Raw genomic sequence first — 27,068 nt, 5'->3', positions numbered from 1 at the left:
AGGGTTTGGTTTCATGAAAAACATACCTGATATCCTTCAGGTTTGATGACAATAAACATGTCAAAGGCTTCTCCAATTTTGAAGGGATTGTCCGGACCAAATTCCTCAGCCGCCCATTCTCCGTTACTGCAACTGTTCATGACCACATTCGAGTTGTATCGGGGATTGAAGTGGAAAGCATGGTCATCCTTGTCAGACTGCCCGGTCTTGAAATTTATCGAAAACCTGAAAGAAAGTTGAGGCAGGTCAAAGCATCTGAATCCAAATGACAGCAGGCTGTTGTTTTTACTCTTTTGACTCCCACAATGCATTCTTACATCTTACCTCACTTCAGATCACAAATGGTTTAATGCTTAGCACATACTGATGGATACATTGTTTCCTAGACGACATTCCAGGAGAACATACACTGTTGATATGATTGCAGATATGAAGCTACGGAAAGTATTGCTTACCCGTCACCTGTAGCACCAGCAACTCCCTGAAAGTACAAGGCCAGTCCTGCTTTCAGCCTCTCATGAATCGGCCTTACATAGGGAAGGGACTGCAGCCGGCACAAAAAATAGGCATCAGTCATGTATTAACCAAGACCCTGTGGTATGTTTGTATTTATTGAAGTAAAACCTCTCGTTAGGCATCGCATTTCTGACATTTTGGTGCGATATTTGCTTTTTGTGTTGAAACACTGTTTTCATTTGCAACTGTTTCTTTAAGTACTTGCACGTTAATGTACACTGAGAAGTTACAGTAAAGGTTCTGTCACTCACAGGATTCTGGACTGGATGTGAGAACTCTGACTGGATGGTGGAAAGGCCCCATCGCAAATAGCTCATCCTCTTCCAGTTCTAATCAGAGGGGAAAATTTGTTTATTTAGAATGATCTTTACTCTCCACATTATTTTCATTGACTTACAAGATGAAATTATTTTCACTACAGAATAAGTATAACTTCTAAAGAGCTTTTTGACTTACCTGTATGAAGCCAAGAAGTTTGACGACAAGATCTCCTCCAATTTGTAACGCTGAAACTTTTTCCAGCGGTATGCGATGATTAAACAGGTAGTACTCCTTGCCATTCACGTGTACCTGATGGATCAAAAGGAACGGGACGATGTGAAGACAACTTTTTGCTGCGATTATGGCATCTCGCGCTTTTGGTTTCACGAAGCATGTACTGTACCTGGTACCCTTGAGGTTTGATGACAATAAACATCTCAAAAGCTTCTCCCGCTTTGAAGGGGTTGTCAGGCCCAAATTCCTCAGCGCACCATCCTCCACTTCCGCAACTGTTCATGGCCACAATTGAGTCGTGTCGGGGGTTGAGGTGGAAAGCAATATCATCCTTGTCAGACTGCCCTGTCTTGAAGTTTATAAAAAACCTGCGTGGAAGTTGATGAGTGTCAAAGCAACTGAATGCAAATGCCGGCAAACTTCTTTCAATTCTTCAGGTTAAATCATGCATTCCTACAGGCTAAAAGTACTGCACTTCCAATCATAAATGGTTTAATATTCGCTGTGTATTGATGGAAATAATCTTACTCTGATGACTTACTATGACATTAGTTTCGCTAAATATGTTACGTACCCGGGACCTTTACTACCAACAACTCCCTGCAAGAACAAGGCCACTCCTGCTTTCAGTCCCCCGGAAATCGGACCCACATAAGGAAGGGCCTGTAGTAAGCACAATAAAAAGGCATCAGACCTATCTTAACAAGGACCTTGCAGTGGAATTTGAACACAATGACATGGAGCATTTGGAATTTCCTGAGGCATCCCAGATTTGCAACTGCATTACAACATTTACTGTTTGGTAAAAACACAGTTTTCATCCATCGCTGTTTTATTTAATGCTTCCTCTAGATTGCAAATTAAGCAGTCACTAGAAAGGATCTTTTACTCACAGGAGTTTGGACAGAAAGTGAGAGCTGCGAATGTATGGTGGAAGGCGTCCAGCTCAAGATGCCCATCTTTACTTGCTTAGCAAATAAAGATGTGCTCCACTTCTAATGAGAAAGACGAGATAATGTACATACAAAGATCTTTATTCGACACATGATTGCCATCGGCTTCTCATACAGTATCGTTCAAGTTTGAGTATTAGCAGAACTGTCGAAGACATTTGACATACTTGTATAAAGGCAATCAGGTTTAGAGTCACATGTCCGTCAATTGTTATTGCAGACACTTTTTCCAGTGGTATCCGGTGCTTGAAGAGGTAGTGTTCATTGCCGTTCACGTATACCTGATGAATGGAAAGCAAGGGGTCGGTGTGAAGACTACATCTTAGCTGTGTTTGGGGCATCTTGAGGGTTTGGTTTCATGAAAAACATACCTGATATCCTTCAGGTTGGATGACAATAAACATGTCAAAGGCTTCTCCAATTTTGAAGGGATTGTCCGGACCAAATTCCTCAGCCGCCCATTCTCCGTTACTGCAACTGTTCATGACCACATTCGAGTTGTATCGGGGATTGAAGTGGAAAGCATGGTCATCCTTGTCAGACTGCCCGGTCTTGAAATTTATCGAAAACCTGAAAGAAAGTTGAGGCAGGTCAAAGCATCTGAATCCTAATGACAGCAGGCTGTTGTTTTTACTCTTTTGACTCCCACAATGCATTCTTACATCTTACCTCACTTCAGATCACAAATGGTTTAATGCTTAGCACATACTGATGGATACATTGTTTCCTAGACGACATTCCAGGAGAACATACACTGTTGATATGATTGCAGATATGAAGCTACGGAAAGTATTGCTTACCCGTCACCTGTAGCACCAGCAACTCCCTGAAAGTACAAGGCCAGTCCTGCTTTCAGCCTCTCATGAATCGGCCTTACATAGGGAAGGGACTGCAGCCGGCACAAAAAATAGGCATCAGTCATGTATTAACCAAGACCCTGTGGTATGTTTGTATTTATTGAAGTAAAACCTCTCGTTAGGCATCGCATTTCTGACATTTTGGTGCGATATTTGCTTTTTGTGTTGAAACACTGTTTTCATTTGCAACTGTTTCTTTAAGTACTTGCACGTTAATGTACACTGAGAAGTTACAGTAAAGGTTCTGTCACTCACAGGATTCTGGACTGGATGTGAGAACTCTGACTGGATGGTGGAAAGGCCCCATCGCAAATAGCTCATCCTCTTCCAGTTCTAATCAGAGGGGAAAATTTGTTTATTTAGAATGATCTTTACTCTCCACATTATTTTCATTGACTTACAAGATGAAATTATTTTCACTACAGAATAAGTATAACTTCTAAAGAGCTTTTTGACTTACCTGTATGAAGCCAAGAAGTTTGACGACAAGATCTCCTCCAATTTGTAACGCTGAAACTTTTTCCAGCGGTATGCGATGATTAAACAGGTAGTACTCCTTGCCATTCACGTGTACCTGATGGATCAAAAGGAACGGGACGATGTGAAGACAACTTTTTGCTGCGATTATGGCATCTCGCGCTTTTGGTTTCACGAAGCATGTACTGTACCTGGTACCCTTGAGGTTTGATGACAATAAACATCTCAAAAGCTTCTCCCGCTTTGAAGGGGTTGTCAGGCCCAAATTCCTCAGCGCACCATCCTCCACTTCCGCAACTGTTCATGGCCACAATTAAGTCGTGTCGGGGGTTGAGGTGGAAAGCAATATCATCCTTGTCAGACTGCCCTGTCTTGAAGTTTATAAAAAACCTGCGTGGAAGTTGATGAGTGTCAAAGCAACTGAATGCAAATGCCGGCAAACTTCTTTCAATTCTTCAGGTTAAATCATGCATTCCTACAGGCTAAAAGTACTGCATTTCCAATCATAAATGGTTTAATATTCGCTGTGTATTGATGAAAATAATCTTACTCTGATGACTTACTATGACATTAGTTTCGCTAAATATGTTACGTACCCGGGACCTTTACTACCAACAACTCCCTGTAAGAACAAGGCCACTCCTGCTTTCAGTCCCCCGGAAATCGGACCCACATAAGGAAGGGCCTGTAGTAAGCACAATAAAAAGGCATCAGACCTATCTTAACAAGGACCTTGCAGTGGAATTTGAACACAATGACATGGAGCATTTGGAATTTCCTGAGGCATCCCAGATTTGCAACTGCATTACAAAATTTACTGTTTGGTAAAAACACAGTTTTCATCCATCGCTGTTTTATTTAATGCTTACTCTAGATTGCAAATTAAGCAGTCACTAGAAAGGATCTTTTACTCACAGGAGTTTGGACAGGAAGTGAGAGCTGCGAATGTATGGTGGAAGGCGTCCAGCTCAAGATGCCCATCTTTACTTGCTTAGCAAATAAAGATGTGCTCCACTTCTAATGAGAAAGACGAGATAATGTACATACAAAGATCTTTATTCGACACATGATTGCCATCGGCTTCTCATTCAGTATCGTTCAAGTTTGAGTATTAGCAGAACTGTCGAAGACATTTGACATACTTGTATAAAGGCAATCAGGTTTAGAGTCACATGTCCGTCAATTGTTATTGCAGACACTTTTTCCAGTGGTATCCGGTGCTTGAAGAGGTAGTGTTCATTGCCGTTCACGTATACCTGATGAATGGAAAGCAAGGGGTCGGTGTGAAGACTACATCTTAGCTGTGTTTGGGGCATCTTGAGGTTTTGGTTTCATGAAAAACATACCTGATATCCTTCAGGTTGGATGACAATAAACATGTCAAAGGCTTCTCCAATTTTGAAGGGATTGTCCGGACCAAATTCCTCAGCCGCCCATTCTCCGTTACTGCAACTGTTCATGACCACATTCGAGTTGTATCGGGGATTGAAGTGGAAAGCATGGTCATCCTTGTCAGACTGCCCGGTCTTGAAATTTATCGAAAACCTGAAAGAAAGTTGAGGCAGGTCAAAGCATCTGAATCCAAATGACAGCAGGCTGTTGTTTTTACTCTTTTGACTCCCACAATGCATTCTTACATCTTACCTCACTTCAGATCACAAATGGTTTAATGCTTAGCACATACTGATGGATACATTGTTTCCTAGACGACATTCCAGGAGAACATACACTGTTGATATGATTGCAGATATGAAGCTACGGAAAGTATTGCTTACCCGTCACCTGTAGCACCAGCAACTCCCTGAAAGTACAAGGCCAGTCCTGCTTTCAGCCTCTCATGAATCGGCCTTACATAGGGAAGGGACTGCAGCCGGCACAAAAAATAGGCATCAGTCATGTATTAACCAAGACCCTGTGGTATGTTTGTATTTATTGAAGTAAAACCTCTCGTTAGGCATCGCATTTCTGACATTTTGGTGCGATATTTGCTTTTTGTGTTGAAACACTGTTTTCATTTGCAACTGTTTCTTTAAGTACTTGCACGTTAATGTACACTGAGAAGTTACAGTAAAGGTTCTGTCACTCACAGGATTCTGGACTGGATGTGAGAACTCTGACTGGATGGTGGAAAGGCCCCATCGCAAATAGCTCATCCTCTTCCAGTTCTAATCAGAGGGGAAAATTTGTTTATTTAGAATGATCTTTACTCTCCACATTATTTTCATTGACTTACAAGACGAAATTATTTTCACTACAGAATAAGTATAACTTCTAAAGAGCTTTTTGACTTACCTGTATGAAGCCAAGAAGTTTGACGACAAGATCTCCTCCAATTTGTAACGCTGAAACTTTTTCCAGCGGTATGCGATGATTAAACAGGTAGTACTCCTTGCCATTCACGTGTACCTGATGGATCAAAAGGAACGGGACGATGTGAAGACAACTTTTTGCTGCGATTATTGCATCTCGCGCTTTTGGTTTCACGAAGCATGTACTGTACCTGGTACCCTTGAGGTTTGATGACAATAAACATCTCAAAAGCTTCTCCCGCTTTGAAGGGGTTGTCAGGCCCAAATTCCTCAGCGCACCATCCTCCACTTCCGCAACTGTTCATGGCCACAATTGAGTCGTGTCGGGGGTTGAGGTGAAAAGCAATATCATCCTTGTCAGACTGCCCTGTCTTGAAGTTTATAAAAAACCTGCGTGGAAGTTGATGAGTGTCAAAGCAACTGAATGCAAATGCCGGCAAACTTCTTTCAATTCTTCAGGTTAAATCATGCATTCCTACAGGCTAAAAGTACTGCACTTCCAATCATAAATGGTTTAATATTCGCTGTGTATTGATGAAAATAATCTTACTCTGATGACTTATTATGACATTAGTTTCGCTAAATATGTTACGTACCCGGGACCTTTACTACCAACAACTCCCTGCAAGAACAAGGCCACTCCTGCTTTCAGTCCCCCAGAAATCGGACCCACATAAGGAAGGGCCTGTAGTAACCACAAAAAAAGGCATCAGACCTATCTTAACAAGGACCTTGCAGTGGGATTTGAACACAATGACATGGAGCATTTGGAATTTCCTGAGGCATCCCAGATTTGCAACTGCATTACAAAATTTACTGTTTGGTAAAAACACAGTTTTCATCCATCGCTGTTTTATTTAATGCTTCCTCTAGATTGCAAATTAAGCAGTCACTAGAAAGGATCTTTTACTCACAGGAGTTTGGACAGGAAGTGAGAGCTGCGAATGTATGGTGGAAGGCGTCCAGCTCAAGATGCCCATCTTTACTTGCTTAGCAAATAAAGATGTGCTCCACTTCTAATGAGAAAGACGAGATAATGTACATACAAAGATCTTTATTCGACACATGATTGCCATCGGCTTCTCACACAGTATCGTTCAAGTTTGAGTATTAGCAGATCTGTCGAAGACATTTGACATACTTGTATAAAGGCAATCAGGTTTAGAGTCACATGTCCGTCAATTGTTATTGCAGACACTTTTTCCAGTGGTATCCTGTGCTTGAAGAGGTAGTGTTCATTGCCGTTCACGTATACCTGATGAATGGAAAGCAAGGGGTCGGTGTGAAGACTACATCTTAGCTGTGTTTGGGGCATCTTGAGGGTTTGGTTTCATGAAAAACATACCTGATATCCTTCAGGTTTGATGACAATAAACATGTCAAAGGCTTCTCCAATTTTGAAGGGATTGTCCGGACCAAATTCCTCAGCCGCCCATTCTCCGTTACTGCAACTGTTCATGACCACATTCGAGTTGTATCGGGGATTGAAGTGGAAAGCATGGTCATCCTTGTCAGACTGCCCGGTCTTGAAATTTATCGAAAACCTGAAAGAAAGTTGAGGCAGGTCAAAGCATCTGAATCCAAATGACAGCAGGCTGTTGTTTTTACTCTTTTGACTCCTACAATGCATTCTTACATCTTACCTCACTTCAGATCACAAATGGTTTAATGCTTAGCACATACTGATGGATACATTGTTTCCTAGACGACATTCCAGGAGAACATACACTGTTGATATGATTGCAGATATGAAGCTACGGAAAGTATTGCTTACCCGTCACCTGTAGCACCAGCAACTCCCTGAAAGTACAAGGCCAGTCCTGCTTTCAGCCCCTCAGGAATCGGCCTTACATAGGGAAGGGACTGCAGCCGGCACAAAAAATAGGCATCAGTCATGTATTAACCAAGACCCTGTGGTATGTTTGTATTTATTGAAGTAAAACTTCTCGTTAGGCATCGCATTTCTGACATTTTGGTGCGATATTTGCTTTTTGTGTTGAAACACTGTTTTCATTTGCAACTGTTTCTTTAAGTACTTGCACGTTAATGTACACTGAGAAGTTACAGTAAAGGTTCTGTCACTCACAGGATTCTGGACTGGATGTGAGAACTCTGACTGGATGGTGGAAAGGCCCCAGCGCAAATAACTCAGCCTGTTCCAGTTCTAATCAGAGGGGAAAATTTGTTTATTTAGAATGATCTTTACTCTCCACATTATTTTCATTGACTTACAAGACATAATTATTTACACTAATAATGAAAAGAATAAGCATAACTTCTAAAGAGCTTTTTGACTGACCTGTATGAAGCCAAAAAGCTTGACGGAAAGATCTCCTCCAATTTGTAACGCTGAAACTTTTTCCAGCGGTATGCGATGATTAAACAGGTAGTACTCCTTGCCATTCACGTGTACCTGATGGATCAAAAGGAACGGGACGATGTGAAGACAACTTCTTTGCTGCAATTAAGGCATCTCGTGCTTTTGGTTTCACGAAGCATGTACTGTACCTGGTACCCTTGAGGTTTGATGACAATAAACATCTCAAAAGCTTCTCCCGCTTTGAAGGGGTTGTCAGGGCCAAATTCCTCAGCGCACCATCCTCCACTTCCGCAACTGTTCATGGCCACATTTGAGTCGTGTCGGGGGTTGAGGTGGAAAGCAATATCATCCTTGTCAGACTGCCCAGTCTTGAAGTTTATAAAAAACCTGCGTGTAAGTAAAAATGTATCAAAGCAACTGAATTCAAATGCCAACCATTTTTTTCAGTCATGCGTTCCTACGGCCTATTATTTTGGTTTTGCTAAAAATATTACTTACCCGGGACCTTTAGTACCCACAGTTCCCTTCAAGTATAAAGCGATTCCTGCTTTCAATCCTCCAGTAATTTGGCCAACATAGGGAAGGGCCTGAATAGAGCACATACAGGAGGAATTAGTACTGTGTTCTAAAAGAAATATTTTAACTTCTTTAAATGGTAATTTTTAAATGCATTAGGGTATTACATTAAAGAACCATTTAATGCACTGTTTCTTTACCTGATCCCAGACTTTAGACGACCAAGAAATAATCTATCTACTGGACCAAAAATATTATACTACTCACAGGGATCTGGACTGGATTCAGGAGCTCTGACTGTATGGTGGAAGGAGACCAGCGTGAAAAGCCTAAACTAGAGGTTGTAGTCTGGACTGTCGTAGCAAAAGTTGATGTACTCCAGGTCTAATAAGGGGAAAAGAGGGTTTATTTAAAAATATATTATCCAGATAGTTTGAGTCTGAGCCTGTTAAATATTAACATAATCTTTGACGTACTTGTATGAAGCCACAAATGTTCACAACAACATCTCCTTTAATGTTCAATGTTGACACATTTTCCACTGGAAGGCGGAACTTGAACAGGTAGTACTCCTTGCCATTGACATATACCTGATGAATCAAAAGTAAGGATATAGCGTGAAAACATCTTTTTAGCTGTGTTTGGGGCATCTTGTGAGTTTCGTCACAAAGCACATACCTGATATCCTTCAGGTATAATTACAATTATAATTTCAAAAGCTTCTCCCATTTTGAAAGGATTGTCAGGGAAAAATTCCTCAGCCTCCCATCCACCATTCCTGAAGCTGTTCATGACCACGTTTGCATTATATTTGGAGTTGAAGTGGAAAGCAATGTCATCATTTTCAGATGTCCCAGTCTTGAAATTTATTGTAAACCTGCATGGTGGTGGGATTAATGATAAAGCAAGTGAATTCAAATAAAAAAAACATATTTTTAATCCAATAATTTAATCTCTTTATATTTAAAACTGTTTAGCATAGATTGGAGGATGCAGCTTTTGACCAAGTACAACTACTAGCAACACACTATCTTTTGATTAAAAAGCATTGCTTACCGGTCACCTTTTGTACCAGCAACTGCTTTCAGGTAAAAGGCCATGCCAGTTCTTAGTCCTCCTGGTATTAGGCCCACATAGGGAAGGGCCTGATGTTGACACAGACAGAAAGGCATCAATCCTATGTTAACTGAAACCTTATTTCTAGGTTTTCACATCTCTGGCGGCATAACATTTATTGCACTACACTTTGTAAATTGTTTGAAACAATGTTTATTACACACTGAGGATTCACATGAAAGGACATGTCACTTACAGGATTTTGTAGTGGAAGTAAAAGCTCTTGTTTTACCATGGGAGGACCCAAGCTGGCAGTCTGACTGGTGATTGTTGTTGTGAATTGAGAAGGAAGGCTCCAATTCTAAAGAGAGTGTGTATTTTCTATATCATTCTCACTTAATTCTGACACAGTATTAATACTTAAGTTTTACACTACAAATCAATTTTCCAACTCACCTCAATGAAGCCCAAAATGTGCAAATCAATGTCCCCAGCAATATTCACCACTGACACTTTGTCCAGTGGTATTCGGTGCTTGAACAGGTGGTACTCCATTCCATTAATGTACAACTGATTAAATAAAGTGAAAGGGTCAGTGTAAAGACATGTTCTTATCTCTTTTAAAGTGGTTTCCTAGTTTTTATGATATATACCACATACCACATAACCCTCAGGTTTGGCGACAATGAACATCTGAAAAGCTTCCCCTGTTTTAAAGGGATTAATAGTGGCATATTCCTCAGTCCCCCATTTTCCATCCCCGAAAATGTTCATAAGCACCTTCCCCTTTATTTGGGGCTTAAAGTGAAAAGCAATGTTATCCTTGTCTGAGGGCCCCGTCTTAAAATTAACTGCAAACCTGTATGGAAGTTGAGGCACATTTAACTTCATGCAAATTGGATCAACTACCATATATGTATATGTACATACATTGTGTCTATACATATTTTGCATACATTCAGGTAACCAAAGAAATGCTTACTGGTTAGCATTACTAGCCACAGTGCCCTGCAACATTATGGCCATTCCTGCTTTCAGTCCACCTAAAACTGGGCCAGTGTATGGAAGTATCTGCAAAGAGTGCAAAAGAAAGCCATGTGAAATGTGTACTTTCTATTAAAACAAAAACATGAAATTAGAATTAGTTTTGCTCTGTGAATGAAAAATGTTACTCACAGGATTTTGTACTGGATTGAGAATTGAAAATTCAAATTCTGATTGAACAGTTGGACACAATATTGTCTGGTATTCAATCACATTTGTTGTCTGCATTGTTGAGCAAATTTCCCCGCCAAAAGACATGGTTTGACTCATTTCGAACGGACCTTGCTCAAAAGTCATGATGCCTCCCTGTGACTGGAACATCATTTCACCCTGCCCAACGATGCCAGAGCCAGCCAAGCTCTGTAGTCCGTTTTACAAATATGATGAGAAAATATTTTTGTGTTAGTTACATAAACAATTAAATGATGTCTTTAAAAAACTGAACATGAATAGTAACCAAGTTGGCTTTCCATGTTTTATGGTGACTTTCTATAGATATAATGATTTTTTATATATTCTATTCCATATCCTTCAAACTATTTGCATTTCCATTTAACATTTAGTTTGCGTTATAAGCTTTTTTCATTATAGGGAACAAAAATCCCCATAAAGTAAAATATGATTGGTATTATTATCTTTGTATGGATATTTGGTCTCGACACTGCAGTGTTTACCAACATCACAGATGTATGCATGTTATATATATATATATATATATATATATATATCTTTACAAATTTCAATCCATTCCATGATATTTTTTTTCTTATCTATTATCTAAATTACAGCTATAAACATGTCTTCAAGTCTGAAAATAAACTACCAAAATTAAAAAGCTCATAAATTCAGCTTCTGGTGACTTATCTGTCTTAAAGTTACCACATGCTCTGATTTAAAGGTGGAGTGGGCGTTTTAGAAAATGCTAACTTTAGCCTGCTAGCAGTGAAATCATATGATCCCTCCTCCCTGCAAATCTCCACCCAAGGTCCTCCAAAACACACGAACACGCAGACCAGAAGCTTAATTCCGCTTTTATCACTGGTCGTAGGAGTTTCTGTATTTTGTTGGTCCTCTGGGTGCCACTTAGTCAGTTCAAGGGGAACCTGCATCATGTGAGCACAATGTTGTATGATGACAACATTTTTGGACAAATGCAATGAATGGGGGAAGATGTTTTGGTCATGCACTCTTAAAAAACTGCAAATGGTTCTTCGATGCCAGAGAAGAAACTTTTGGGTCCATATGAACCTTTAACGTCTGTTACACGAAAGGTTCCTTTGGTAAAAAAGGTTCTTAAGTTCCAAAAAGGTAAAAGAAAGAAATGGTTCTTTGCGGAACCAATATGTTTTTTCTATGGCATTGCTGTAAAGAACCTTTTAAGCACCTTTTTTAAAATATAAATATATTTAGACCATTTTACGTAGCGATTAGGGCGTGAGAAGACTTTCGACCAGCATGACAAAACCTATTTTTAGAAAGAAATGCCTATCCTGCCTTAAATTGCTGTAAGAATAACACCGGTAACAGCTTTTTTGTTTCTGCTGTCAATGTGAAAACACATTTGAAAAAGAAAGGATCACTCACCCCAGTGAACAGCACATTTGTTAAAGAAACCTGTCCACTGATATCAAGAACAGTGACTCTTTCCAGAGGAATACAATGCTTAAACTGGCCAATTTCTCCTCCATTCAAGAACACCTTTAGAAAATAACATAACATATGACCATTTGGCAAAACAAACTATAGATCTTATACCAAAATAATTTTAAGCACCTGATAGTTGTCAGAATTCACAGCAATAATCAGATCGAAACTGCTTTCCTTTGTTAACGGTGAAGCTATATTCTCCTCCTTTCCCCATGTTCCTTTTTGTCTGCTATTAAAGATCAAGCTGTTGCTGCTGAACACAGTCTTAATCTGAAAGGCAATGTCATCTCCATCAGACTCCCCACACTTCAGGCTTACCGCAAAGCTAAAACGATAAAAGGGACATTAAAGGAGGGAATCAGTGACGCAAAAACAGATGATGTTTGTAGTTTCAAGTTTGCAGTCTTGAACAGTAAGTATTCACCTATCACATTGAGGGGGAACAGCTCCCTGAATGAAGATGGCTTTTCCAGCTTGTAGTCCTCCAGCGATAGGACTGACATACGGGACGCTCTGCACAGTTCAAACAATAAAAGAAGCTGCACATTTCCAAATGTCTGATAATGTTTGCATGCAAACACATTTAGTCAATTTTCAACTATGAAATTCTACAAACTTTAAAGTAACAGAAATGTTAATAATGGTGAGAAGAGCAAGTAAGAGAAAAGGCACAGAGGTCACTCACAAAGCTGGCGGCCTGGAAACCAGATTCAATCACAAAACTGCTCATATTGTCTGTCACTTGTAGAAATGTATCGATGGATGGGTAGATCCTAGATTTCGAACGGGTGTTGTAGTGTGGTGATCCTGGTTTTATACTTTCAGCGGTTGGGAGTGGTCCAGACGTCAGAGTACCTTGAGCCACGAGGGATTTTTAGATAAATTGGACTAGATTTTGCTTAGCAGCCCATAGGCAAATTTGAAGGCATGAGAAACCAAATCTAATCATTTGCATTCTTGTAACAGTTTAGCCCAAAACCATAACCGCACTTTGCAACCAACATTGTTCGAAGTTTAAACTCAGTTTACATTTTAAAAGTAATCATATGTAAAACAACAGTATATATAATGCTAAGTATAGTCTGCACGGCATGATTATATACAGATATACTACAGATTTCAACTGCTGTTTGAGTTTACCTGAGAAACTGGCCTAAAAGTAAAATAAGCTGTTAATGTTTTTTAGACTTAACCTTGTTATTGTTTTATTGTAGAGTTATCTAGCCACAGCAGTGATTTGAATGAAAACCTAATGGTGAATTCAGGTTGATATCAATGTCACAAAGTGTCCCATTCAACCTGAATTCACCCTAGCAAGCAGCGTGACATGTAATGCAATTGCAAATAAACCTATTCTGGATAGATTTCAAGGGAGTCAACGGCAAACACTTCCTATTTGGTTATCCAAATAGTTTTTTTCAGTCTGCAGTATTCTCAGGAATTAAAAATTCAATATCACATACTGTATAAGACTTATATTATATTTAAGTTTTTCCACTGAAGGTCAAATGGTTGGAACTTTTACTCATGACAACAAATAAATAAGTACAGACTAGACAATATAAACCATTGCCCTGAACCATGTAATAGGCTACACCTTAAGTAGATGTAACCTTCATAGGAAAATGTAATGCTAGCATTAAAATCTTTTAGTAAATGCTTGAAAATGAAGTACACCAAAGTTATACATACTATATCTAAATTTATATATACAGTATCTGTATCTTAAAAATCTTTCAAACTCAAAGTGTATGCTTAAATGTTTTACCTTGTATTAGGGTAACCCTATAACAGAAAATGCTTAAGTATCAAAAATATTTATAAATAACAATGACATAAACCATGTCAGACCATTTTTGTAGACATTTTGCTGTTTCAGGACATTTCACCCAGGCTTTCCTATTAATTCACCAGTGCTGACATGACTCCTCTGATACTCAAATAATCAGATAAGCACGCCAAGTTAGGTGTGCCTCATTAGCCAAAACAATGTTTTATATTAAATGATACCATATAATCTACAACTAATGCATTTAATAAAAATTACATTCTTATTGCATTTAATATTATATAACAATAACCAGCCAACTGGTGAATGAATTTCTAAACCTGTGTAGTTGTACTTTTAAACAAACTTGATGTTATTTAACTGAGCCCCGGGGATAATCCAATAGAGAGAATGCTGATGTCAGTTACACTGTACAGTTACTGTATATCTTGACAACATGAAAGTTTAAGTAAAGCAAAATTATAGATTTGTTTTGATCCATACATATGTGTTATTAACACTCAGTAATATGTTCAGATAAAGTTGCGTGACAGTTTTCATTAAAATATAATTTACAACATATTATAAAACAGATACTGCCCGTGGGAGATGGGAAAGCAGCTAGGGGCAAATCTTTTTTTTGACATGGAAATGCACCCAAAATTGATATTTTGACAGATAAATCCTTCAGCCTGCTTTTTATTCACAGTATTGAGAGTTTTGAGAAATGTGTATTTAAGTTATTATCAGAACCACGTTATAACAATAGGCTTGTGACAATTTACAGACAGCAGCTTCTCAGTACGCTATTGTCATGGCCAAAATTATTCGGGATAACTATATTATTGTGATATGTTCATTGTTTTTAATAAATACGTTTATTTTGTGTTTTCTGTGTTTCGGCCAAATTATTAATACAAATATTAACTGTGTGCAAAACCACCACCTTTAAACCAAGTCTGCAGCTGGATTATTTACGATATTATCATATGTACAGTACCTCTTATCCATACAGTTATTGGTATCATGGTTATCATCAATAAAGTAAACACATGCCCATTACATGAAGAATAAAAGCAAAATCCTGATATTTCTTATTGTTGCTTAAGCGACAGGCAGCTATTCGTTAAGTCTTGAGTCATTTGAAGAACTGTATCTTACTGACCGCTGTAATTAAAATAACTGCACTTGTGTAAATGTTTCCATCATTTTGCACACACTGAGACACAAACCAGTTTAGTAAGTAAAAAAAAGTGCTTTGTAGAAGCACAGAAAGCATTTGACTGGATTGAGCTGGATACTGTAGCTCAAGGGCTTTAGCTATATAAAAGCGGTTGGTGAAAAATGACAGGAGGTTGAGGCACAAATGTTATTTATTGTCAAAATGCATCCTCAAATTAGAACTGTGTAGCACTAAATGTGACACTAACATATTTAACATTCATAAATGGTTAAAATATCATTGACGAAAAGTCAAATAACAATAAACTTTCTAGACACTGACCATGATCATCCTAACCCAACAATATATTGGCCTAAACACGGTGTGATATCATGAATTAGTTGTTTTGTCAAAACCCTACCAAACTGTAGCCAGAAATTAGAAAATAAATAATCTAGACCTAAGAATGATCAATCAATCATGTTTATTTGCTATTTAAGTGTCTCATTTAGATCCCCTTAAAAGATAAATGTAAAAAACTAAAAAATGATTATTTATTTACCCAGATGTTTTTATAAAGCTGCATGGCTGTCTAGTTTTTTTAATAATGATGTGCTTGTCCAACAAGCCATCCCATCTAGCTTTGCAATAAAAAGAATAGGTGCCAGTGTTTAACTGTTGGGGTGGGTATAAGATCTCACCTAGGGTGCCAACATAGCCTGGATTGTAGCGGCTTGGTCCAGATCTGTAATGTGCTAGGGATATGACAGGTTGGCTTGCACTTCCTCAAATCACCCACAAGATGGTGATGGTCTGTTAAAAATACTTTAATTGGATTTAACATCAACCTTTTCATTTCAAATCAAAACTGAAAAGTATTTTTATGCAACAAACACATAGCATTATAAAACTACCGAAAAAAACCTATTAACAGGTAGATTAAATTAAATATATTAAATATATGCACATTATGTTACCCTGAAGTGAGTCTTTTAAAAGGATGTAAGCATAAATGTGTGACAAATTTACTATAAGTTTCATGTATTAACAGTCTATAATGAAGCCAGTCATTGCTCCATTGTTTCTCTCAGAGATTCCAGGATTATTCCTGTAAAGCAATTTATTTTAAATCATCTCTGCACAAAACATATGTGTCAATGTCTATGAAGAAATCACATGTCCTCGCCCGCCAGCAGGGGCTGCAAGAAGAGTCCAGCTGTACCCAGAATGCACACAAGGACAAAGACCCACAGGAAGATCCTGTCAATCACCATGGCAACATACTTCCAGTCGTCTTGGACCTTTAAAGGGTTGAAAGAACAAGGCGTTCAAAAAGTGAGGAAGCAAATCACAAAGACACCTAGCTTAGGGTTTGTAACAGAATTCAACTTTTCAAGAATAGAAATATATGGGAGCAATTGCTAAAAAAACACAATTCAAAAACTCTTTACTTGCTCTTGTGTTGTGCCAAACCCGCATTGTTTTTCTTGCACAAGGAACAGAGTGAAAGGTTTTGTTTTGGAGCATGACAATTCATGGTCAATGAGAATTCATGGCATGAACATTCTTACAAATCTCTACTTTGTTTCTATGGGAAAACAGCATTCGGCTTTGCAATGAGTAAGAGAGTGAGAGTTTCATTTAAAAGAGGTCAATTCTAATGAAATGATTTTTAATATAAAACATATAATTTAGTAAGACAAAACAAAATTATAATAAAACAGTTGTGTTCTCTACAATGTACAAAGGATCATTTCAATGTGAGAATAAATTATTATTGTATTTTTGCCCAAAATATATTACCATAACACATTCTTTCGAGATCTTCTCAAAAAGAAAAAAAATCATTGACAGAATATTCATGTAAAATAAAAATAAAGTTTTGGAAAAAAACAACTATTTCTATAAGATAAGCTTTATTTTCACATTAAACTTAATGTTGAATTAGCCAATTCTACAATTTTAAAAGTTTTTTGATGCCTTAAAAGGAAATTGGTTGATGCAAGTGTTTAGAACAATCACATTTGATATCTTTATATGCAAGATTTCATGAGAATCCCCCAACATTCTTACCTCCTTGGCCTCATTTTGTAACTTCATGTTTTCTGCGATGTACTTCACACTCTCGATAGCATCTCTGACTTCAGGTGAGAGACTTGACACACACAAAACCCCTCCATCCATAGATTCTGAGCTGGAGCGTGGACTGCTTCCTCCTTCTCTGCTTCCCATGATCCCAGCTGCTCCCCCCTCCATGGACAGTTTAGTGGTGTTCTGCTTCCAGCAGCACGTACATCGTCCTTCTCTACACAAGAAGCTGGACCCTGTTTTGGAAGCATCGCCCAGGTTAGTGAGCTCAGTGCACAGGAGGAGCTGAGGGCGGATTCCCGGCCGACTGTGCTGCGTTGGAACGTGTGAGGTAATGGAGCCCGGTGCGTGAAGAGTGCAAGGTCGTGGAGGAGCTCCGGTACAGCTGGGTCTCTCTGGATCTTTCTCAGGCCGTGTCATGAACATGACCCGAGGGAGGAGACTAAGAAAGACGTGACGCACCCAACGTGGCATGATGTGCGTTTTAGGGGTACGGTAATGTACATTGAGCACAAAGACTGTGATTACGATGGAAAGAGTAACAAATATCATAGTGAAAAGAAGATACTCTCCGATCAAAGGGATGACAAGAGAGGTGGATGGAATGGTCTCTGTGATAACCAGAAGAAACACGGTAAGCGAGAGAAGAACGGAAATACACAACGTCACCTTTTCACCACAATCAGAAGGAAGATAGAAAACCAGAACGGTCAGGAAGGAGATGAGCAGACAGGGAATGATCATGTTTATGGTGTAGAAAAGAGGCAGACGGCGAATGTAGAGAGAGTACGTAATATCCGTGTAGATCTCTTCACAGCAGTTGTATTTGATATCATGCTTGTACCCAGGAGCATCGATAATCGTCCATTCTCCACTTTCCCAGAAATCCTTCAGGTTTATGGTGGAACCGATGAGCACCAGGTCGATTTTGGCCTTGTCGTAGGTCCACGAGCCGAACTTCATGGTGCAGTTCTGGTAGTCGAATGGGAAGTATGTCACATCGATCTTGCAAGAGCTTTTGAAGATGGCTGGTGGGATCCACGTTACATCTCCATTGAAGCGTAGAAGAGCTTTCGTTTTATCATCCACCTGGAAGTCTCCAACTGCACTGTGGTTTACAAAAAACGTTTATTATTATAAACAGACAATCCATGAAACACAAGTCTTTGGTTTAATGGAGAATACTTACTTGTTGTACAACACTATGTCTGGCTTCCAGATCTTTTTAGAGGGCACACGGATGAACTCAACACCTCCAAACTCTTTGGGATCCCACCTGAGCTTATAATCATTCCATATCTTAAAAAGATTATCATAGTTCATTAGACATTCATAGTTAGGTCTCATTTAGAAATATATGTTTCTCTTAAAATTCATTAAAAAATACATAGACGAGACGTGTGTTCAGCTTTAATGGCATTATGGGATATCGATGGTAGTGCGGACTTGAAAAATGTAGAAGTATGAATTGTAAAAATGTTTAACAGTGGATTGAATTTGGTATTCAAAGGATACAGCATGTACGTTTCAATGGCTTGGCCATAAGCCATGGCTGTGTTTGTTATGCTCCAGGTTTTCTCAGGTAAGGTCTGGTCATTACGTTTGTACACAGTCTTGACAAAAAAATAGCAGCTTTGCCATTGCAGAAAGGACAGATGAAAAAGTACAGTTACAGAGAACAGTCTGACTAATGTACTTTTGGAGGAAATGCCATTTCAAGGGACATTTTAATAGACATTACAATAGTTCCAGATTTTTTTCCTGTTATCTGTTCTGAAGGTCTATTGAACATTGAACTTGATAAAATATATGTATTTGATAATCGTTTGGTTATTTAAAGGAATAGTTCACCCAATAATTAAAACTCTGTCATCATTTACTCGTCCAAGTTCTGTATTAATCCATCTCTTCTGCTTAACACAAAGGAAGATATTTTTAAGAATGTCAGTAAGCAAACAGATCTCATCCTCCGTTGACTTATTTTCCCTACTATAGCAGTAAATGTAATGGAGGGGGGGGTCTGTTTGCTTACTGGCATTCTTTCAATTATCTTCATTTGTGTTTAGCAAAACAAAGAAATGTATATCTAAAATGATAAAATTCAAAATAATGATACATTTTTGGGTGAATTTGAAACACTTTAACACTTTAAACATGAATAAACTGCATGATTAAACCAGCATTTAAATGAATCAGTAAATAATGTATTAACTTACATGTCGAAGCCAAAGATTTGTCTCCATAATCTGATTGACTTCATCCTGCAGAAATAGGTACAGAGAGTCTGTAAGTGGGACAGATATATCACCTGCTGGGAAATGCCAGCCCACCCTAAATAAATATTAAAGAAGAAGCAGTCATTCTCCAGGCGTGGGGGTAGGGGGGGATGTGTCCTCACAGATGTGCTCTGATCCGAAGGATACTGAAGACCACCTGAGACCTCTTGCCAAAAGGCTCTCCATAAAGCACACAAAAACTGTGTAAAACCGCTCCCTATCTCCTATAAAGTGCACTATATCGGGTGTCTGCCATTTTGTAGTGGTGTCCGAAACCTGAGTGAACAACTTCATTCCCAACAGTCGTTTACCCTTTTTTACCCATAATCCACATTGAGTGTACATCCGCTCATTCACTCTTTCCCATGATACCACACGAGACGACTGCTTGATTAGAATCAGCTGAAGGACACTGACCAACAATGCCACGAATGTATGATTATACACACTTATGTTTCCTCTTGTTAACAGTTTTTTTCTACTTTTAAAGAAAATTTAGATTAAATGAATGAGATAAACAGTAGTGTTTTATATTCAATAAATAAGGATGCCAGCAAATAAATGTGAAGGTTGTTTTGTTCACTTTATTCCCCATAGAGTGGAGTCAAATGTCATACGCTATAAAAGGAATAGTGAACAAGTAAACGAGTGAGCGGTACCCTGTCTTTCTGTTGTGCCTTTTGTGGTACATTATTTTTACCCTAAGGACCTTTTGTGTACCATTAAAGGTACAGTTACAGTTTGTACCCCTAATATTTCACTTACGCAATAGGTCCATAAGATACAAAATTAGTCTTTAGGGTACAATTAAGGTACCCAAAAAAGGTACAACATGTTATGTGCTGTATATATTTAAAGTTCCAGAAACAACCTTTAAAGGTAACACCCCAGTGACAGAAAAGGTACACGTCACGGATACAACCTATTTTCTGACAGTATGTAGAGCTAGGAGTCTTTAAACCTTTATGTTTTTTAAAAGAAATATAAACGTTTCCTGAAAGAAATGAAGGTAATCCCAAACGTATCCTATTCTAGGACGTAGCCCATTTAGAGATAGAACTGATTAACGGTTGTTCTTAGTTTATAGGATACAAAATTTTAATCAAATAAAGTGCTCACTGAAAATGTTGACTAGAGAGAATTACACTACACAATTTACCACAGATTTAAACAACACATTTGGCAGACCCAGTTTCCCACAGTGAGGTACTGTATAATACAGTGAATATAACATGTACATTTTATTATTATGTGTGTTCCCTAGGAGCTAAACTCACGACCTTGTTGTCAAAACCCCCATTCACAACAGTTAAACTACAGGAACAGCTATATTTTTTTCCTCCTAAAATAAGACATTTAAAACAATGTAGACTTTCATATGCATTTTCATGCAATCTAAAACTTTGAAACAAGTCATAAAGAGTATAATGAATTTGTGTTATTCTTGTTGTAAGCTCTATATTTCTTAAGAGGAAGTGGTTGAAAATAATATTGGGGAGATCACTAAGGAATAAGGGGGAAATAAACATATATTATTTACTTTCCAGTGAAATCATATGCTTACAGAGTCATTTATACTGACAGATCCATCCAGAATTCAGAGAGAGCTCGAAACCGCCTGCACTGAGCCTTTCAAGCTTCAGTATGTCATGCGGTAGCATGCTGAAATGCAATTTCTTTGAAGATAACCTGGACTCATCGTGTGGCTGATAAAAGCATGAAAACTCATTATGGGTTTGATGTGCATGTACAAAAGAATGTATAAAATGACTACAAAATAACCCAAAACAAAACCCTTGTTCTTCACTGTTTAATTGATGACACCCTTAAAAGACCTGTTCTGACATGACTTCCAACATGACATGATTCCTCAAACATTATCTCAAACAAAATTGTCCTTGACAGGCACTCACCACTTTGACAAGCTGTGACATGGACACTTCAAACTGAACTATCACTGGGTCAGACACATTCTCCACTGGTCTGATGTACTGGTTATAACTGGAGAAGATCCCAGAGAACAGTTTGTGCTCCGCCTCAAAGCATGTAACACCTAAATCAAAAGGATGATATTTAAACACACAATATATACCCATTCACTGGAATGATAAGCTAGAAGAACATGAAATGAGTCAAAACTAATATATTTGTATACAATCCTTATCTTGACTTCCATTGCCTTTGATTTTTACATTTGTAACATGTAAAACTGATACAACAGGTCGTTGAAACATCGCATGTATTATAACAGGCTTTATATTCAGCCATGCAGAAACTGGTTTCACACATAAATGACAATGGGGTTTTTAAAAACTCTGAAAAGACGATGTGTTTTAACAAATGACCAACTTAGTAAGTCCCCCGTCACTCGGAACATTATATGTAAATCATTCATTTGATTTAAAGTTAAACCTTTCTGAAACAACAAAGCACGTTTCAATAAACAGCAACAAGTAGCGAAGCTTCAGGCCAGCGTACAGTTCTACTAAAACTAAAACGTTTCCAGTCTTCCTCTACTTACCAAACAAGTCAAAAAGCATAAAGAGACCAGTGTAAATCACGAGAAGAGATCTGGCGTCCATTGTAAGGTCCAGTGAATTTCTCTTAAAATAATCCGAAAGGGTCCGAACGGGGACGAGACAGAGCGGCAGAAAGAAGGGAAGATGGAAACATAACCGTGCGCGGATGAAGAGTGGTATAGAGAGAGAGAGAGAGAGAGAGAGAGAGAGAGAGAGAGAGAGAGAGAGAGAGAGTGAGGTGGGAGCGCGCAATCGTCAGTCACTGTGGAGGATGGAAATAAGCCCTCGTGCAGGGTCAACAAGCAGGGCGAAGGTGCCTGATATTCATCACTAACGATGGTATTTATTGAAAAACATTAGCTGGCTTAAAATGAAAACAACTACACTTCTTTGTGGAGATACTTTTGAATTTAACTTAATGCTTAAGCTGAAAAAATGTATTTTCCCATTCCACGCGTCTAAAGCGATATTCCTGCATTCAGCACCTCGGACAGCGCTTAAGCATTCAGTCTTCAGTTTCTAAACGCTTATAAAAGAGAACGTAGACGGGTTGTTAAAGTTGAATTACCTTGATTTGAATATACCCAAAACTAAATTATAGCATGTATTCAAGAAATTGAAAATTATTAAACAGCTTCGACCCCTGCCACGTCATTTTATAATGTGAATAAGGGCGATACATTGCAATCTGGTCTAGACATCTCATCATATTCAAATTTAGCACAATTTGCCGGCTACTCAACGTCGTGTGCATGTGTAAAGATAGAATTCAGTAATGGTTTGAATAGCCACCAGGTGGCACACTACAGAAAATGATTTTTGCCCTGCCACATCATTGCAAGTTATATCATCAGGCCATTATTTATATGTAAAGTTCAAGACTTGATCTTAGCTCAGCATTAAATGACAACTGCGCGTCTGGCCTATATGAGCTTGTGCAAGTTTTCGGTAGCGATGCATTTTTTTAAACATGAAAAAAAGCATACATCTGGCTAAAAGAGAACACAAAATATATACACGAAAATATGAAATGTCTTTATTTAAATATAAGCATTGCTTGAAGAACTTTAGTCGTTAGTTAATCCAGTGTTTTCATTGTCTTCATGACTAGCATTATGAAAAGGACTGCAGAAATAGCATGCTTCCCACCATTATTTGACAGCTGATGTATTCCCTCTACATCCGACACATCAGGTACTTACAAATCTGTGGCATTCAACATGGCGAGCTGTAAATGTTTATGCTAAATAAAGTAATTTTCCTCAGGTGACTGAAAATGTTATGCACTGGTTTAAACCTTGTTTACTCATTAGGAAAACAACAAACACACTCAACACAGTCACTAAACATACATGGAACACTGTTCTTTTCCATTTTCTTTAACCTCATTCGAAGGCCTTTTCACTCACATGGGACTCCAGTCATACCAGTAGCCTGATAAAAGCTGTTTTATTTTACATGGCGGGTCAACTCCTTGAACCAACATATTAAGACCATTAGATACTATTTGACATCTGACAATCTTCCAGATATCTTCCTTTGTGTTCAGCAGAACAAAGACATTTATACAGGTTTGGAACAATCTAAGGGTGAGTACATGTTGACAGAATTTCCATTTCTGGGTGAAGTTTCCCTTGTCTGTAGTGTAATGCTGCATAAAATAAGAAGGTAAACACTTTAATGTTTTGCTGCCATACTCTAGGAAGAAGAATTTCGGATGAATATTAAGACAATAAATGAATGCTTGATGTCTGTGTGTTAGATTATAGAAAGAAATAGTTTAGATATTGGCAGCTGGTGATGGTGGCTCCAGTAGACTTAAAGAAGACCTTACACATTTTGTCAAATTCCATCCTGTCTCTATGATTCTGTAATAGGCTGTTGGATAGGAACAGTCTGGTTCTGGAAGAGAGGCTGGAGGAAAAGACCTAAAGTGCCCACTACACAAACAATCACAAAGATCCAGAGAAACAACCTGTCCACCACCATGGCAACATACTTCCAGTCCTCGATGACCTAAGGAGGGAGAGGCAGAGATAACATCAGTACTAAATCTACTGACCTGTTAGCAGACCAACAGGGGGAACATTTATTTAGCAGGAAACAAAAGTAAATTGCAGTGTAGAGAATGGGTTAAAACACCATGTACACAATTTTCAGTTTAACAAGTGCTGCGCAACAGCTATTGACCATGTACCTCAACCATCTTTTAGATTGCTGTTCTCTGCACTTTTTGATAGCAACCATTATTCAGCACTGCTCTTTCTCCTTCAACATTGATTTAGAAAAACAAATCGATAGTCCGACAATGTGGTTTGGCCAAAGTATTAGGGTTAACTTTTTATCTCACCTTTGTTACGTAATTGTATTCCTACTGGAATAAATGATGACTATTTGCAAAAACTCATGTTAATCATTTTAGCTTGTTTTTACAATCTCATTGTGCTTCTTAGCTTAATTTGGTTTAATTTGGTTTTTACATAATCAAAACCAGCCGTTTACTGCAGTTTGATTTATATTCATTGGAATGCACAATAGAAACATAATTTGTTTTTTGCAAATGAACACATTTTTGCAATCTTTATAAATTGTATTTTTAATTTTACTTATTTAATATAAAATGGATGAATTAACTGTTTAATTAATTCGAATGTTGTAAACTCATAGAGAATTTGGTTTAGTTAATACTACACCAGATATGTAAAATGTAACTCACACTTTGATCATCGTCATTTCCCATCATGTGATCAGCTACGTAACGAACCCCATCCACAGCCTCCTGAATGTCGGCCCCCCAGCCCCTAAGGTCTTGAGTAGAGTTGTGACAATTGGGCAGAAATTCTGTTGGCCGTAAATCTGCTTTCCGAGAGCCGTAACCGAAATTAAGAGCTGCTCCCTTGTTGTTGTAAAAGTGTCCTGGTGAAGAGAGAGCAGACGCTGACGGCCCAGTCAGCAAAACAGAGGCAGAGGAGGAAATAGCAGATTTGCGAGGAGCCACGTAACCGAGGCCCAACAGCGACCTCGGGTCCCGCAGATGCTTTTTCTGGCGCAGCCGCTGTTGAGACGAGTTCCCTCTAGGCCTTTGCATGAAAAGCAATGCCGGAAGTTTGACCAGGAAGACCAGCTTCACCCAGGCCGGCATGGTGTGTGTGCTTGGAGAGCGGTGGTGTACGTTTAGCACGCAGACGCTTGTGATGATAGAAAATGTCACCAGTACCATAGTAAACATTAGGTATTTTCCAATCAAGGGTACGTCTAAGGAAGTAGGTGGCACGATTTTAGATATCAAAAGAAGGAAGACCGTAAGAGCAAGGAGAACCGAAATACATAGAGTAATTTTCTCACCACAGTCCGATGGGAGGTAAAAAACAAGGATGGCCAGTGAGGTGATGAGCACGCAGGGTATGATGAGATTTATGGTATAGAAAAGCGGCTTGCGCTTGATGATGAAGTCGTATGTCAGGTCGATATAAGTGGGGTCATGAGGGTTGACCGTCCTCCTGCCTGGCAGAGCTAAGATGTCCCATTCGCCACTTGGAGTGAAGTCATCCATGCTGGCCACCTCAGATTTTAACACAAGATCAATCTCGGTATGGTCATATGTCCAGGAGCGAAATTTAAGCGTGCAGTTTTGCTGGTCGAAGGGGAAGTGCTTGACCTCAATCTTACAGGCGCTCTTATATATAGCAGGAGGGAGCCAGGCAATGCTTCCATTAAACAGCACAATGGCATTGGTGAAGACTGTCACCTCATAAGTACCATCGGCACTATGAACAGATAGAATATTTTGCGTTATTGTTGTCTCGGGACTAAATATTGTAATTGAATTACATCTTTGGACTTTACTCACTTGTTATACAACACAATATCAGGCAGCCAGATGTGTCTGGAGGGGATCCGAAGCTTGTCGATTCCCTCATACTCAGCCGGGTCCCATGAAAGTCGATAATCGTTCCAGTTCTGTGGATAATGTGGAAAATGTTGTCTTATTTCGTATATGGGCTGTCCCTCAGTCAGACTATTCAGAATTACACACTTGATTACCGGTTAAATAAATGGTACCGACTGGCACTGATGATCAGAGAGGACGGTCTATGGGTGTCCATGGGTAAATTCAAGATCAACTGCAAGGACACCCTGAGTTTATGTTGGCCTTAATATTTCCATAATTGAAAAGTAATGGGCCTACCTGAGTGAGCCAGACGTTTGTCGTCATGATTTGTTCTCTTTCATTCTGGAAGCAGAGAGAAATTATGTTTGCAAAAATGTGCCATATAAAATCCTCGAATTTACCAAAAGAATCCGATTGTTCATACTTTCAAATGTTTTCAACTCACCACACTGATCAGTTGGGCCAGAGAAACTTGTAGAAGAACAGTCACTCTCTCTGTCCTGTTCATAGCAGGCCTGATAAGCTTATTATAGCGGTTCTTACCCAGAAGCCAATTCATTAAACGTTCCTCTGAGTCAGCACAGACCCCAACTATAGAGTGCCAAAAAGAAAGATCAGACCCTTGAGTCATTCATATCTGAATCAAAAACATGTTTTTCTATAAGAAAAGTGGGAATGATATCTCTAGTATAATCTAACATTTTATAACATATACTGTAAGTAAGCATTAAGGTACGAGAAGCTGTGACTTATTTACAATAAACCACTAGTGCCTTATTGCTTTTATAAAACGGTTACCACACAACACAATTATTAAAACCCAAAAATATTTATCAATGCAGTTTTCATGAAGTACAATCACTTTCTTTCTAATGTTTGTTTACGTTGTTACTTTGAAGTTTATTTATTACCATGCTAGACCACTAGTTGCTGAGTCAGCGGTCTGTGTACCTCAAAACAGAATTTCTTTCAGAACCCGAAGCCAACAAGATTAAACACAAGACGATGTGATTTTCGGAAGGAGGGGTCAAAATTTACTCTTTGAAAGTCTCAACTGTTATATAAAAACATATTTACGTATTTGGAGCCATGCAGCAATATGCACTTTAGCATCTAAAGATTGGCTTTTACTTAAGGAATGCCAAGTCTGGCACTGTTATCATTCTTTTAGCT

General features: G+C 38.6%; 3 protein-coding genes across 3 annotated transcripts in view; all 3 read right to left on the bottom strand.

Moving 5' to 3' along the window:
• lgals4 (galectin 4) overlaps positions 1 to 12,974 on the bottom strand; it is a 32,360-nt gene extending 19,386 nt beyond the window's left edge. The window contains exons 1-41 of the mRNA XM_079465949.1: positions 12,876 to 12,974; positions 12,615 to 12,703; positions 12,317 to 12,515; positions 12,128 to 12,241; positions 10,676 to 10,903; positions 10,482 to 10,570; positions 10,160 to 10,358; positions 9,956 to 10,069; positions 9,756 to 9,860; positions 9,500 to 9,588; positions 9,122 to 9,320; positions 8,920 to 9,033; positions 8,711 to 8,827; positions 8,426 to 8,514; positions 8,116 to 8,314; positions 7,907 to 8,020; positions 7,694 to 7,771; positions 7,382 to 7,470; positions 6,953 to 7,151; positions 6,749 to 6,862; positions 6,522 to 6,623; positions 6,204 to 6,292; positions 5,799 to 5,997; positions 5,591 to 5,704; positions 5,074 to 5,162; positions 4,645 to 4,843; positions 4,441 to 4,554; positions 4,214 to 4,315; positions 3,895 to 3,983; positions 3,490 to 3,688; positions 3,282 to 3,395; positions 2,765 to 2,853; positions 2,336 to 2,534; positions 2,132 to 2,245; positions 1,905 to 2,006; positions 1,586 to 1,674; positions 1,181 to 1,379; positions 973 to 1,086; positions 768 to 845; positions 456 to 544; positions 27 to 225 (exon numbers count right to left, since the gene is read on the bottom strand). Of these exons, the coding sequence (XP_079322075.1) occupies positions 27 to 225; positions 456 to 544; positions 768 to 845; positions 973 to 1,086; positions 1,181 to 1,379; positions 1,586 to 1,674; positions 1,905 to 2,006; positions 2,132 to 2,245; positions 2,336 to 2,534; positions 2,765 to 2,853; positions 3,282 to 3,395; positions 3,490 to 3,688; positions 3,895 to 3,983; positions 4,214 to 4,315; positions 4,441 to 4,554; positions 4,645 to 4,843; positions 5,074 to 5,162; positions 5,591 to 5,704; positions 5,799 to 5,997; positions 6,204 to 6,292; positions 6,522 to 6,623; positions 6,749 to 6,862; positions 6,953 to 7,151; positions 7,382 to 7,470; positions 7,694 to 7,771; positions 7,907 to 8,020; positions 8,116 to 8,314; positions 8,426 to 8,514; positions 8,711 to 8,827; positions 8,920 to 9,033; positions 9,122 to 9,320; positions 9,500 to 9,588; positions 9,756 to 9,860; positions 9,956 to 10,069; positions 10,160 to 10,358; positions 10,482 to 10,570; positions 10,676 to 10,903; positions 12,128 to 12,241; positions 12,317 to 12,515; positions 12,615 to 12,703; positions 12,876 to 12,920 (5,265 nt within the window). The 5' untranslated portion in view covers positions 12,921 to 12,974. The remainder of the gene's footprint in view (positions 1 to 26; positions 226 to 455; positions 545 to 767; positions 846 to 972; positions 1,087 to 1,180; positions 1,380 to 1,585; positions 1,675 to 1,904; positions 2,007 to 2,131; positions 2,246 to 2,335; positions 2,535 to 2,764; positions 2,854 to 3,281; positions 3,396 to 3,489; positions 3,689 to 3,894; positions 3,984 to 4,213; positions 4,316 to 4,440; positions 4,555 to 4,644; positions 4,844 to 5,073; positions 5,163 to 5,590; positions 5,705 to 5,798; positions 5,998 to 6,203; positions 6,293 to 6,521; positions 6,624 to 6,748; positions 6,863 to 6,952; positions 7,152 to 7,381; positions 7,471 to 7,693; positions 7,772 to 7,906; positions 8,021 to 8,115; positions 8,315 to 8,425; positions 8,515 to 8,710; positions 8,828 to 8,919; positions 9,034 to 9,121; positions 9,321 to 9,499; positions 9,589 to 9,755; positions 9,861 to 9,955; positions 10,070 to 10,159; positions 10,359 to 10,481; positions 10,571 to 10,675; positions 10,904 to 12,127; positions 12,242 to 12,316; positions 12,516 to 12,614; positions 12,704 to 12,875) is intronic.
• Positions 12,975 to 16,292: 3,318 nt separating this feature from the next.
• On the bottom strand, positions 16,293 to 22,066 carry chrna3 (cholinergic receptor, nicotinic, alpha 3; the record flags this gene model as incomplete). The annotated part of the gene is made up of 6 exons (XM_079465947.1): positions 16,293 to 16,421; positions 17,194 to 18,316; positions 18,398 to 18,507; positions 19,425 to 19,469; positions 21,398 to 21,537; positions 22,006 to 22,066. 6 exons carry the CDS (start codon positions 22,064 to 22,066, stop codon positions 16,293 to 16,295), a joined length of 1,608 nt encoding a protein of 535 aa, XP_079322073.1.
• A 1,797-nt stretch (positions 22,067 to 23,863) lies between these two features.
• Positions 23,864 to 26,478, bottom strand: chrnb4 (cholinergic receptor, nicotinic, beta 4 (neuronal); the record flags this gene model as incomplete). Its single annotated transcript, XM_079466601.1, has 5 exons — positions 26,341 to 26,478; positions 26,193 to 26,237; positions 25,854 to 25,963; positions 24,720 to 25,770; positions 23,864 to 24,019 (listed from the first exon to the last, which is right to left on the bottom strand). Exons 1-5 carry the CDS (start codon positions 26,452 to 26,454, stop codon positions 23,864 to 23,866), a joined length of 1,476 nt encoding a protein of 491 aa, XP_079322727.1. The 5' UTR covers positions 26,455 to 26,478.
• Between the last annotated feature and the right edge of the window lie 590 nt (positions 26,479 to 27,068).

The sequence above is a fragment of the Barbatula barbatula genome (assembly GCF_947034865.1).
Source record: "Barbatula barbatula genome assembly, chromosome: 10".
Classification (NCBI taxonomy): domain Eukaryota; kingdom Metazoa; phylum Chordata; class Actinopteri; order Cypriniformes; family Nemacheilidae; genus Barbatula; species Barbatula barbatula.
The sequence above is the reverse complement of the archived record's forward strand: the minus strand, read 5'-3'. Positions and strand labels throughout refer to the sequence as shown.